The sequence below is a fragment of the Chiloscyllium punctatum genome, chromosome 2, assembly GCF_047496795.1.
Source record: "Chiloscyllium punctatum isolate Juve2018m chromosome 2, sChiPun1.3, whole genome shotgun sequence".
In the NCBI taxonomy this organism is placed as follows: Eukaryota; Metazoa; Chordata; class Chondrichthyes; order Orectolobiformes; family Hemiscylliidae; genus Chiloscyllium; species Chiloscyllium punctatum.
This window is the reverse complement of record NC_092740.1, coordinates 35,481,254-35,495,027: the sequence shown is the minus strand read 5'-3', so window position 1 is coordinate 35,495,027 and position 13,774 is coordinate 35,481,254. Positions and strand designations below refer to the sequence as shown.

The following is a 13,774-nucleotide window of genomic DNA, read 5'->3' as shown; positions in this document are numbered from 1 at the left end:
ACATTGGTGAAACCAAGCAAAGGCTACGGCAACGGATGAATGGGTACCACACAATAATCAAAGGAGTGTTCCCTCCCAGTTGGGGAACACTTCAGCGGTCCAGGACATTCGACCTCAGTCCTTCGGGTGACCATCCTCCAAGGCAGACTTCGGGACAGGCAGCAGCGAAAAGTGGCCGAACAGAGGCTGATAGCTAATCTCCGTACCCATAGGGAGGGCATCATCCGGGACCTTGGGTTCGTGTCACATTACGTGTGACCACCATTGCACTATACACAAACACAGATACTCACTCCTACACACACACACAGGCACTCCTATACACATGCATACACACAGACACACACATACGCAGACACGCACACAGACACTCACACACACTTCTACAGACATCCACACTCACAAATGCATCCTCTCACAGACTTACCCTCACACACACATATACACTCTCTCTCACAGAAATTCACAATCCTCCACCCCATACACACACGCGCACACACTCCCACATTCTCACATGCAAAAAGGCACTTTTTTTAGATAAGAATCAGTCTAAACATTATGGCACAGACAGGGAACACAGGGGGCTAACACCTTCAACATCTTAACATCTTATCTGGCTGACACCAATTGTTACTTTTAACCTGAGAATGTAACTTTTAAAAAAAAGTTTTGTGATTTACATATGAAAGAAATGAAACTAACATGGTCATTCTAACAGATGAGAGACTTAACAAACAATCCAGGTCTTTTTCAACATATAATTTCAGTTACATCACACTGTAAACTTTTGCTTTAAATTCTGTGTCTTACAATCGTGTACTCCACAACCACCTGATGAAGAAGCAGCGCTCCGAAAGCTAGTGCTTCCAATTAAACCTGTTGGACTATAACCTAGTGTTGCGTGATTTTTAACTATGAAAATTTCAATTACAAATTTTATTGAATTCAAACCTGACCATTTACCATTGTGAAATTTGAATTTACATGCCTTAAATTTTGCCTGAGGTTCTGGATAATTAGTCTAATGACATTAAAACTATGCCACTGCCTTTTTTTTTAAAACCATTCACAGGATAAGGATGTCATTGGCTGGGTCAGCCCTTCTTAATTGTCTAGAGAGTAGTTCAGAGTAGAAATATTGTAGGTTTGGAGTCACATGTAGGCTAGATGAGGCAGTTTCCTTCCTGAAAGGAAATTAGTTAACAAGAGGGGTTTTTCTGACAACTGATTCATGGTCATCACTAGATTCTTAATTCCAGATTTTTAAAATTGAATTCAAATCCTATCTGCTATGGCGGGTAACGAACCTGGTCCCAAGTCCTACCTAGGTGTCTGGATTAATAGTCCAGTAATAACACCACTAGTCATCTCTCCGGCCAGAGGGACTGAGATCAAATTTAATCATGCGTTATTGCCCTGCTGAGATTATCCAAACCATCACCTGCTGCATGTAAACCTGGGATCTTGTGTTTTACGTAGTTTTGAACCATAGTACTAGGTGTAATTAAACATTACGTCATATATTCAATAGAAATGCATCTCCCAATGGTGAATGAAATTTGTAGTACTAACATAACTAAATAATGTCAGTGTAACGTACTGTGCCGGCAGTTCAAATTACCAAAAATGGGTAAAAACAAATCATATCATGATTGTTCTTTGTTGTATAAGGTAAAGGTTCTTAAAATGTTAATATTGAAGTTGCATGAGATCTATAGTTTCTGAGAGCCAAGTAATTAAGCCTAGGACACCAAGTTTGGGAAACTGTAAATGGTGTCATCATGAAATAACCATCTTGTAGTTAATGATCCTCTTGGGATTAGGGATCAAAACATGGTAGTTTCAAATTCAGTGTGAGAGAGAGAGCACCTCAGTCTCAGACCAGTGTCCTCTTGAATAAGAGAAAATACAGAGATACAAAGAAAGAGTTGTCTAAAGAAAACTGGGAAAGTCAGTAGATGAGCAGTGACAGAAATTTAAACAGACTTTCCATAACTCTAAACGAAAATTTACTCCAGTCAAAAAGTAGGACACATTGAGAATCTCCCATGATAAATAAAGGTGGTTGAGGACAATATCAAATCAAAACCTAAAGGATACAAAGTAGTGAAAGTTTGTGGTAGGCCAGAAGCCTGGGAGTTTACTTTAGGAATCAGAGTGGATGACTAAAAATCTTAGAAAGGGAGAAAGTTGATGATGAAAGTAAATTGACAAGAAATATAAAAACAAAGAAGAGTTTCTTCAAGTATACAAGAGAGTAGCGAGCACAAGAATGAACCCACTGAGTTCATTTGTGCTGACATAACAGAATTCCCTCCCTAATAGGGTCTAACTACAGAACATGATTGCAGTGGTTCAAGAAGGCAGCTCACCACCACCTTTGAAGGGCAACTAGGGACAAGCATTAAATGTTGGCCAGGTAGTGATACTCATGTTCCACAAGTGAATTAAAAGAAGAGAACGGTTTTAATACTGTCAACATAGGGTAAAGTCAAAATTCACATGACATCAGGTTATAGTCCAATAGTTTTATTTGAAACCACAAGGTTTCGGAACCCTGCTCCTTCCTCAAGTAGCTAGTGAGTGAGAATACATTGGGTACAGAATTTATATGCAAAAGATGAAAGGGTCATACAATTTATGCAAATGGATTGAACAAATCTAGATGACAATTAAGTCTTTAATCAGTTAGAATGGGGATGCAGGTTTCAATTGATTAATATGTAAATCCCAGAACTTCTTTCAAGTAACTGCCCCAAGGTAACTTAAGGTTTAATCAGTATAAAGGTGATACCTCAGGTCTGATGATTCTTTTTTGGTGTGAGGCCTTGTTTTGAGTCTGTTTGTGTTTCAACCTGGAGTCAGACTGGTTTTATTTGCAAAATAGGAATTTATAAAATGCCCTTTGACTGACTGTCTATAGAGTGTGTGGTTTTTGAACAAAATAGAATGTACCTGCAAATGCAATTTCATTGCATAGATTTATGTGTACGTGTGTGTGTATGGGGGAGAAGAGTATGTGTGTGCTTGAGACGGAGTGTGAGAGTGTGCATGTTTGTGTGTGTTTGAGAGAGAACTTGCGTATGACGGAGTATGTGTGTGAGAGAGGGTTTGTGTGTGCACTTGCGCATTTCTGTGAGAATATATGTGTGAGAGTGGAGAGTTGGTGAGGTCATCTGTAGTGTGATATGAACCCAAGATCCTGGTTGAGGCTGTCCTCAAGAGTACTGAACTTTGCTATCAGCCTTTGCTCAGCAACTCTGCGTTGTTGCATGCCCGGTATTGTGTGATTTTTGACCAAGTCCACCCCAGTCCAATACCGGCACTCACAACATAGGGTAACTAACAGGCTTTGCAAGACTGGTGGAAATATACAATTCTCTGTCTTCTTAAACTGAAGTTAACGCTTGTGACTGTGATAGTGCTGGTAAGCAGCAATCACTCAGTAACATGACAGAGTCTGAAAAAAATCAACTTCACCACCAAAATAGTCACAGAAGGTGAATGAAAACATCCAAACTGTTCAAGAAGTTGAGTAGTTGAGCTGTATTTCACTCCATGTGAGACAGGCCAATGCTCAGTGATACAGGGCATGGTCAAGAAAAAGGAATTATCTGCTCTGAGCATCCTGGATGTTGCAATAAAGTGACTACCTCGTCCAATTATAGATATTGCTTTGTCCAGAAATTCAGGACACATCAAAGAAAAAAGTACATGTTTAAACAGAGCAGCTATCTTCTGCGATGTTATTAACAAGATTAAAGGTGCATAGGTGGGGTATGGGGCAACTATCTGAACTAATAGAGAAGTAATTCTCTTTGGAGGAAATTCAGATCAAGGGTCCTCCAGATGAAGAAACTGAACTATGACAAGATTGATATCCAACATCATGTTCCACTTTAGAGATAAAAGATCCTCCAGCACAGAAGTGATTCATGGATTAGAACCAAGATCAACAGTCCTCGATGTTTGGGGAAATATCCAAACTGCCAGCATTTGTGAAGTCAGAGAATTGGGGAGATGAGGTAGTGGTAAAAATAATATATTCATTTATGATTGTATATTAGGTCAACCTATGTGGAAAAAACATCTGAGAGTGGTCGGAATGAGAGCATAGGGATATAGTTTCAGGTAACTGTTCCAGAATGTTAATGTTGAAGTTGCATGAGCTCTATTCAATCTGGTGACACCTGTGCACAGTCTTTGGGTGGTGACAGGAGTTCTACACTATCCACTACATAGTAAACAAATGTATTCTGCTAAGTTCCTGATTGTCCTTGATTATTGAGCCTTAGTAATATCAACTGTGTTTATTTTGTTCAATAATCCATCTTGTTCCTCAAAATAAATGTCTCTTCTATCATCTGCCACTGATATTTCCTTGATATCAAGATGGCCTCTAGACACTGTATAGGCAGAGCAGTTAAAATGTAGCAGTGAACTATCTTATACAACCCTCATTTTGTGGCAAGATACCATGAAATTCCAGCAATGGCAATCAGGACAAATACCACATTTTGCAGTCTTGCTGATACACTGTGGTTTTTTTTAATCCATTCTCAAGTGGACTGACCTGCCTCTTAGCTCAGAAACATCCACGACAAGTAGGGTCAGCAACAGATCAAGAAGGCAGACCACCTCATTTCTAAAAGATGAAAGACTTAACAACAATCTAGGTATGTTCAGTATATCTTTCTGTTGCATGACATTGTAATCTTGTGCTATAAATTCTGTGTCTTATGGTCCTGCTTCACAACTACCTGATGAAGGAGCAGCGCTTTGAAAGCTAGTGCTTCCAAATAAACCTATTGGAGTATAACCTGGTGTTGTGTGATTTTTTAAAACTTTATTCACCCAGTTCAACACAGCCACCTCCATATCATCACACCTCCTTTTTGGGATTGATGGAGGATGCAGCATTTCTATATTCTGAAAATATATTGTTTTACTTCTTATCAATACAGCATCACTACCACTTGGAACAAGTTTATTATACTATTGAGAGTTACTGTTGATCTTTGTATAATTCACTTCTTACCAGTGTTAGCTAATCTTGACCGAATAAGTTGCTCAAGTAAATAGTCAGGAATAGGATTCCCATCTTTATAATGATGTGACATTCTCTTAAGTGGTTCCTTCTCCCAAACCCAGTTCTCTAACATCTGGGAAGGTGCTTCCACAAAATCTGTTTCCACATTAGTTCCACTGAACATGGCAAAATCAGCCTGGAAAGTAAATAACATTATCAATATACTAAATTTCATGGCCTACTTAAACAGTTTATAGAAAAAACAGTGAATTGTTAAATATCACTGGAAGTGAGAATAGCATGAAAACAAATAAGCAATGCAAACAAGCTGTGGAACAATAAAACCAGGTATTGACGAAATACACTAGAAGACAATCAAGTAGCAGAATTTCTGATAGTCATAGTGTCGCTTTTGTTTGTGAGCTGATACAATGTCATAGTTTCACAGGCTCTGCTCATTCATTCTAGAGGTTGTTCAATTTCTTGTTTCACACCATGCAACTACTTTTGGGACATGATCCCTTCAGGATTAAAGTACTGAGCCTATGATTTCTCCAGCCAAGATCATGCAAGTCTAACTGCCCTCACCTGATCAGGGAAAGTTAGGTGAGATAATTTGATTCAGCATTTTGCATTTCAGCATTAATCCTGAAAAGCTGTTTCCTGGGTGTTAACACAACCGAATTTTACTAATCTGAATAACCAAGATTAGATTAGATTACTTCCAGTATGGAAACAAGCCCTTTGGCCCAACAAGTCCACACCTACCTGCTGAAGTGTAACCCATCCAGACCCATTCCCCTACATTTATCCCTTCACCTAACACTACGGGCAATTTAGCATGGCCAATTCACCTAACTTGCACATTTTTGGATTGTGGGAGGAAACCCACGCAGACACGGGGAGAATGTGCAAACTCTACACAGAGAGTCGCCTGAGGTGGGAATTGAACCCGGGTCTCTGGCGCTGTGAGGCAGCAGTGCTAACCACTGTGCCACCCAAACCAACAACCACTGTCCATGATAAAAAGGTGGACAAATTAAGACAATTTTGCAAATTTACATGACATTCCAAATTACTTCACAATCAATGTAATTCTTCTCAACTGCAGCCACCATTAAAATGACAGCAATGTTTCTCAGACAACAAAAGAAATTACCAGATTAGTAACCATATTTGGCGTAGGAGCGAAACCTTAGGCTGAGAAACCTTAGACTGAGAAAACTGTAAAGTGAGTACCTGAGCACATATCTGGTGCATTACGTGACCAAATTCATGGAAGTAAGTCTCAACCTCCTCATGGCGGAGAAGAGAAGGAGCATCAGGTGTTGCCTTGGTAAAATTTGCTACCATAGCTGCGACTGCAATCTGTCTAGTTCCATCAGGCAGTAGACATCCAGGCTGCAGATCAAAACAAGCTGCATGCCCATACTTCCCATCTCTATAACAAAAGGTCATTTTAATGGCTTGATCATTTTAATTTTATAACTGCATCAGAATCAAATCATACAAAAGTTATCTTGTGAGCATTAGGTCCCTACTTTGGGATATTACTGCACTCAAGTAAACGAAGTACTTTTACAAGAAGTACCAACATGTCTTTATATTAAAGATCTTTAACAGACATGAAAAAACGTTTAGCACTTGACTGAGGTGTAACTAAGCCTTTATTATTTATAACAATAATATTAAAAAGGTAGATATAATACAGAGAACATATAAATAATTTCTTAAAGTCAGTGCAGCAAAACTCTACATATTTCTCAATTTCCTTACCCAATTCCATTAGATTTACAGAATACTGCATCCACTATCTGGTCTATATACATTTATTAAATACACAATCATTTTCCTAATTATAATAAGCAGCACTAGCTCCATCACTTGACTAAATCTAAATACTTTTCCAAATGAGTTTTTTTTTGCATAAAATGCACACATTTTCATCATATCTGTACTGTTGAAGTTAATAAAGTGCATTTTAGTTATCCAGAGCAATACAAATTTTTGATGTACTTTGTCACAAGTCATAAAAAGAGTCTGAGCATTTGTTATGTCGTGCTAGTTGCTTCCCACAATGAAGGGACTATAAATGTTCATGTCAATGCTCACTGACTACTTAGTCTGGCATCAGACTAAGTTATTTTCTTCTTAGCCAGAATGTGCAGATTTGAGATGTTGGGTATGTATTGAAAGTATGACTTTTAGCAGATTAATAGTGGATAAGAACATAATGTCTTCAACATTAGGACAGGTCTTAATGTCTTGAAAATTATGGCAATGCTCACTCTTACTAATACTGTCACTCAGTATCAGTTCACTAATACTGACAGGTAGAGGAAACGTTCATTTAGATTTTTCTCTCCTGTTGATTCACTGTTTGCCACTGGCCCAATTTGGCAGTTATGTTCTTCAGGACTTGGCCAATTTGGTCAGTAGTGCTGCTGAGTCACCTTTGGTGATGGATATTTAAGTTCCCAACCCAGAGCTTATGCTATGCTGTTGCTACGCTCCTTACTTCTTCCAATAGGTGTTCAACATGGAGGAGTAGAGTATCTTTTAGGTCAGGGCCAGTATAGGTTGTAATCAGGAGGCTTCCTTACTCATACTTTACCTCATAGCATGATGATGTTTGGATCTCATTTTGAGGAATATAGGACCGTGGAGCAGGAGTAGGCCATTTGGCTGATTGGATTGTGGTCTCAACTTTACTGTCCTGTTTGCCTCCCAAGAACCTCAGACTCTGTTGTGTGTCAAAAGTCTAACTAAGCTCTAACTTAGTCTAACTAAATTCAATGGCTCACTCTGGGGAACAGAATTCCACACACTAACGACTCTCTGAGAGGAAGTTGTTTTTCTTCTTATCTCTGTGTTAAAAGAGCAAGCTCTTATTCTGAAACTCTGTTTCCTAGTTCAAGTCTCCCATAAAAATATCTTCCCAATATCCACCAATTCAAATCCCCTCAAGATCCTATGAGTTTCAATAAGATTGCCTCCCATTCTTCTAATCTCCAGTTGGTATTAGGACCAAGCTATTTAATAATCCTTCATCAGATGAGCCCTTCCTTCCAGTTGAATGAACCGTCTCTGAACTGCTTCTAAAGCACTTATATGCTTTTCTCATTTGAGAACTATTCAACAAGGCCTTGTAAAGCTGTAGTAAAACCTTCCTACTTATATATTCCATTCCCTTTGCAAGAAACAATTGTTTTCCCAATCACATGCTTGAACTGCATCCTAATTTTTTTTATTCAAGTATCAAGACACTAAAATCCCTCTCTACCACTTGAGTTATGCAGTTTCTCTTAATTTAAATAGTATACTGTTTCTCTATTCTTTCAACTTAAGTTGAAAATGTGTTGCTGGAAAAGCGCAGCAGGTCAGGCAGCATCCAAGGAGCAGGAGAATCGACGTTTCGAACATGAGCCCTTCTTCACGAATGAGGAAAATGTGCCATGCTGCCTGACCTGCTGCGCTTTTCCAGCAACACATTTTCAGCTCTGATCTCCAGCATCTGCAGTCCTCACTTTCTCCTCGAAGATTTCAACTTAAGTTGGCAACACACCTTCCTACATCAAACTTGTCAAATCTTTGCGCAATCGTTTAGCCCATTAATATTTCTTGTCAGGCTCTCTATCTCCTCTTGAAAACTGACTTTCTTATTTATCATGACATAAAAAGCAAATGTAGGTTTCCTGGGACCATTCACTCCTGGCTGTATTCAACTGATACCTCATCCCTGCTGTACATACAGCAAATCCCTGGGAATGGTGAGAGGGGTTTTTGAGACGTTGGCTGAAATAGTTAAAACTTAAACTAGAAAATATATCCAAAGGTGTAAAAAGACCTACCTTGGATACAGATCAAGATAAAACTGACCCAGAACATCACATGTGGTAGCATCCTTAACACTGTATAGAGTTACACTTTCATGCCAAGTGTCAGCATTCTCTAATTGATGGAAAGTCAGACCCAGCAATTCCTGATAGATGCTCAACAATGCTGTGGTTACGAACTCAATAGGGAAGAACTCCTTGAGATAATTCTCATCAATGGAATATTTGATTTTTTCAGTCTGCGTCATATAATAATGCATATCCCATGCATTTATTTTGTTATCATACTCCAATCCTCGTGCTTCACATTCTTTCTTCTTTAAGTCTAAAATGAAGCTTCTCTCCTGCTCACCTAAAGGTTTCATTTTCTCATATAAATCATCTGCAGAGCAAAAGTAAGGGAATGAATTACAAGCTAGATTTCAGTCACAAATTATACTATACTCCAACCACATTGTTGAACGTTCTAAGAATAAATTGCACAGACTGGCATTTTAGTTGTAGAATAGTGTGGTGGGGGCATTTATCAGAGATTCATGTATGAAAATCAGCTTGCTAATTGTGCAGTTCATGCTATTTTGTCTGTACTAAATTGAAAGGATAGATGTTATGCCAACTGCAAATCAGATAAATAGACAGTGGTAATTAAAACAGAAGTTGCAAGAAAAGTACAGCAGGTCGAGCAGCATCTGTGAAGAGGAATCAAAGTAGACAGCTGCTACTGATGTTCTTACTATGGGCTTCTGTTCTGCTGAAACATTTAGAGCAAAATGAACGCAAAACTCCACTCTGGCTGAAATAGGAATGCATAGAACTAGAAAGACCCAACATCCTCTCAATATCTTGGAAATATCATATCCCACAACATTGCTCACACTTTTTTTTTCCAGGTAGTTATCCAGTAATCTCTGGTATTTGCTGACACAATCAGTCTCCGTTATAGTCACTGCTTACTGCATAATGAAATTGAAAGTTTCTTTTCACATTCCCTTTTCTATTTGAGGTTATACACGCATGGAATTTATGACCATAATCAATATATTCACAGTCCACCCCATGCCTCAAATTTATATCCGTTTATAGCTTTATGTTATAAATTTATCAATGACAACAAAGTCAGAGGTGCCACTGATAGTATCGAGGGCTGTTAGAAGCTGCAGGATGCAGAGCTGGGCTGAGAAATGGCAAGTGAAGTTCAACCTGGATAAATGCGAAGTGATGCAATTTGGAAGGTTAAACTTGAATGCTGAATACAGAATTAAAGGCAGGATTCTTGGCAGTGTGGAGGAACAGTGGGATCTTGGTGTTCAAGTGCATATATCCCTCAAAGTTGCCGGCCAAGTGGATTGGGTTAAGAAAGCATATGGTGTTTTGGCTTTCATTAACACGGGGATCGAATTTAATAACTGCAAAGTTTTGCTGCAGCACTACAAAACCCTGGTGAGACCACACTTGGATTATTGTGTCCAGTTCTGTTTGCCCTGTTCTTGGAAAGATGGGGATGCTTTGAAGAAGGTGCAAAGAAGACTTACCAGGATGCTGCTTGGACTGGAGGGCTTGGCTTACGAAAAGAGGTTGGTTAAGCTTGAACTTTCCAAAGAGGAGGAGGAGGACAAGAGGTGACCTGATCGAGGTGTACAAGGTAATGAGAGGCATGGATAGAGTCGATAGCCAGAGACTGTTCCCCACGGCAGGATTGACTGCCATGACAGGTCATAGTTTTAAGGTGTTAGGAGGAAGGTATAGAGGAGACATCAGAGGTAGGTCCTTTACACAGAGAGTTGTGAACGCACGGAATGCGTTGCCAGTGATGGTAGTGGAAGCAGAATCATTAGGGACGTTTAAGTGACTGCTGGACGTGCACATGGACAGCAGCCAATTGAGGGCTGGGTAGGTTAGGTTATTTTAGTTTAGATTAGAATTATTCCTCGGTACAACAACGTGGACCGAAGGGCCTGTTCTGTGCTGTACCTTTCCATGTTCTACTTGCTGAGATGTGTGCTCTACTTGTTTGTACTTACTGTCGGTGGTTGTATTTGCTCACTTCTTTTGCTTTTGTACACTGTGTTGCCTACCTGATATGAACACTAAATCTAAACCTAACCTTGTCACATCAGTGTACACAAAGATAGCAGAGAAAAAAGTTGTCAAGTATATTTTCAATAAGATAATGAGCAGCCATAATATTTTAGATTCCATTTGTTTACTGAGGATCACCTCTCAGAAACAATCTTAAAGCTGAATTCTCTGCAAAATTTGAATTAAAAGAACACACCTAAGAATTTGCCAACATTCTCCACTTTCTTGGCCATGTTCATCTCAAGTACAAAGTCAGCATGTGAACTAAATCCCAGTAGTTCTGCTGCTTTTGCTCGAAGTGGAATCAACTTTTCAAGAATAATGGTGTTTTCCTGCCAATACAAAAAAGAGAATTAATCAATGGATTTAACTTAATAAATATTTCAAAAGCACATTTGAGATTTGTTTCTCAAGTATTAAGATATTCAATAGAAATAAAATCTGCCATCCAAACATTTTTAAAATTTCTTTAAGATTATGGTCACTGCATTTATACAACGCCTTTTACAGTAAAACATCCCAAAGTGCTGCACAGCAGCATGATAGGAGATTTGACAATGAACCACTAAAGTGATATTAGGATAGATAATCAAAGGCCAAAGAAATGGGTTTTAATTACTATTTTATGGAGAAGAGAAAGATGGAGAGTTGGTGAAATTCCAGAACTTTTCACTGAAAAATGCAGGAGAGTACGCCAGAAGCAGCACCAGGCAAATCTAAAAATGAGGTGTCAACACGGTGAAGCTACAAAACAGGACTATTTAAGTACCAAACAGTACAAAAGCATAAAATGAGGCTGACTGGACGAGCCAACCTGGCCTCATCCAGCATCAAAGATGCCAGTCTCAGATAGTTTGATTCACTCTGTGAAAAGCCTATGGACCCTGACAACACTCTGACGGTAGTTATACAGTCATAGAGATGTACAGCATGGAAACAGACCCTTCGGTCCAACCCATCCATGCCAACCAGATATCCCAACCCAATCTAGTTCCACCTGCCAGCACCCAGCCCATATCCCTCCAAACCCTTCCTATTCATATACCCATCCAAATGCCTCTTAAATGTTGCAATTGTACCAGCCTCCACCACTTCCTCTGGCAGCTCATTCCATACACGTACCACCCTCTGCATGAAAACGTTGCTCCTTAGGTCTCTTTTATATCTTTCCCCTCTCACCCTAAACCTATGCCCTCTAGTTCTGGATTCCACCACCCCAGGGAAAAGACTTTGCCTATTTATCCTATCCATGCCCCTCGTAATTTTGTAAACCTCTATAAGGTCACCCCTCAGCCTCCGACGCTCCAGGGAAAACAACCCCAGCCTGTTCAGCCTCTCCCTATAGCTCAAATCCTCCAACCCTGGCAACATCCTTGTAAATCTTTTCTGAACCCTTTCAAGATTGACAACATCTTTTCGATAGAAAGGAGACCAGAATTGCACGCAAAATTCCAACAGTGGCCTAACCAATGTCCTCTACAACTGCAACACGACCTCCCAACTCCTGACCAATAAAGGAAAGCATACCAAACGCCTTCTTCACGATCCTATCTACCTGCGACTCCACTACCTTTACTCCAAGGTCTCTTTGTTCAGTAACACTCCCTAGGACCTTACCAATAAGTGTTTAAGTCCTGCTAAGATTTGCTTTCCCAAAATGCAGCACCTTGAATTAAACTCCATCTGCCACTTCTCAGCCCACTGGCCCATCTGGTCAAGATCCTGTTGTAATCTGAGGTAACCCTCTTCGCTGTCCACTACACCTCCAATTTTGGTGTCATCTACAAACTTACTAAATGTACCTCTTCTGCTCACATCCAAATCATTTATGTAAATGACAAAATGTTGAGGGCCCATCTTGACATGCTCTATCAATGACCTTCCTTTCTTGATAAGAACAGGAGTAAAGAGGTCTTCTGATTATGGTAATATTTAGCATAATTTGTAATTCCTCAGGTACTGAAGCAGTCCACACCCAAATGCAGCCAATATCCAGGCTTGGGCTAATTAATGTGAAGTAACAATTGTGCCACACTAGAGCTAGGTAATGCCCATCTTCATCAACAAAGAATCTAATGTCCTTAGTTATTCAACTTGAAAGGATGTTGGAAAGATATTACCAGGGTTGTAGGGTTTTAGCTGTAGGGAGAGGTTGAATAGGCTGGGCTATTTTCCCTGTAGCATTGGAGGCTAATGAAAAAGGGGAATATGTAAGATGTTAGAATTAAAAGATCAAAAAGATTATACAGGATTGAAGAACTTTCTAAAATAAAAGAGATAGAAATTTGTGGTTTGAGGCAAAGGAAGGCAAGAGAGAAAGAGGGAGGGAAGGGAGAGAGACAGAGAGAGAAAGAGAAAGAGAGAGAGAGATAGATAGAGATGGAGAAGCAAAAGCTACAATTACAGAAGGAACTGTCATCCTGTTTCAAGATGGAGGGAAAACATAGAGCAGTGCATTCCGACCCATGGTCTAACATAGGCTGACAATTGCCCAGTGATTTATCATAATAAATAGCCTTTTATTTTAGGAGTTGCAAGCTTCCCCTAAGGCTTTTAGGTGAAGTAAAATTACTGCATGTTAAATTGATCTTTGTGACCAGCTGCCATACTGATTACAGCTGTAAATAGATTAAGGCTAAGTATGAAAGCTGTCAGATGAAATTTCAAGCCACAAAATGGAGAACTTGTGACATTTGCTTGCTAGATGGACACTTAAAAACAAAATCCTACTAATTATATACAGCACCATCCTGAACTTCAGTTCATAATACAGATCTTTTTTAAGAGATGTTTTGGAGTAAGATAGCTAAAATTTCACTGGATGTTAAAA

General features: G+C 39.3%; 1 protein-coding gene across 5 annotated transcripts in view; it reads right to left on the bottom strand.

Annotated features, from left to right (window-relative positions):
• The window catches only part of LOC140496120 (neurolysin, mitochondrial-like), a 59,252-nt gene that overhangs the window by 18,719 nt on the left and 26,759 nt on the right, over window positions 1-13,774 (bottom strand). For all 5 annotated transcript variants that reach the window (XM_072595674.1, XM_072595673.1, XM_072595681.1 and 2 more), the window contains exons 7-10: window positions 11,141-11,276; window positions 8,881-9,247; window positions 6,269-6,470; window positions 5,039-5,225 (exon numbers count right to left, since the gene is read on the bottom strand). In XM_072595674.1, coding sequence (XP_072451775.1) covers window positions 5,039-5,225; window positions 6,269-6,470; window positions 8,881-9,247; window positions 11,141-11,276 — 892 coding nt within the window. The remainder of the gene's footprint in view (window positions 1-5,038; window positions 5,226-6,268; window positions 6,471-8,880; window positions 9,248-11,140; window positions 11,277-13,774) is intronic.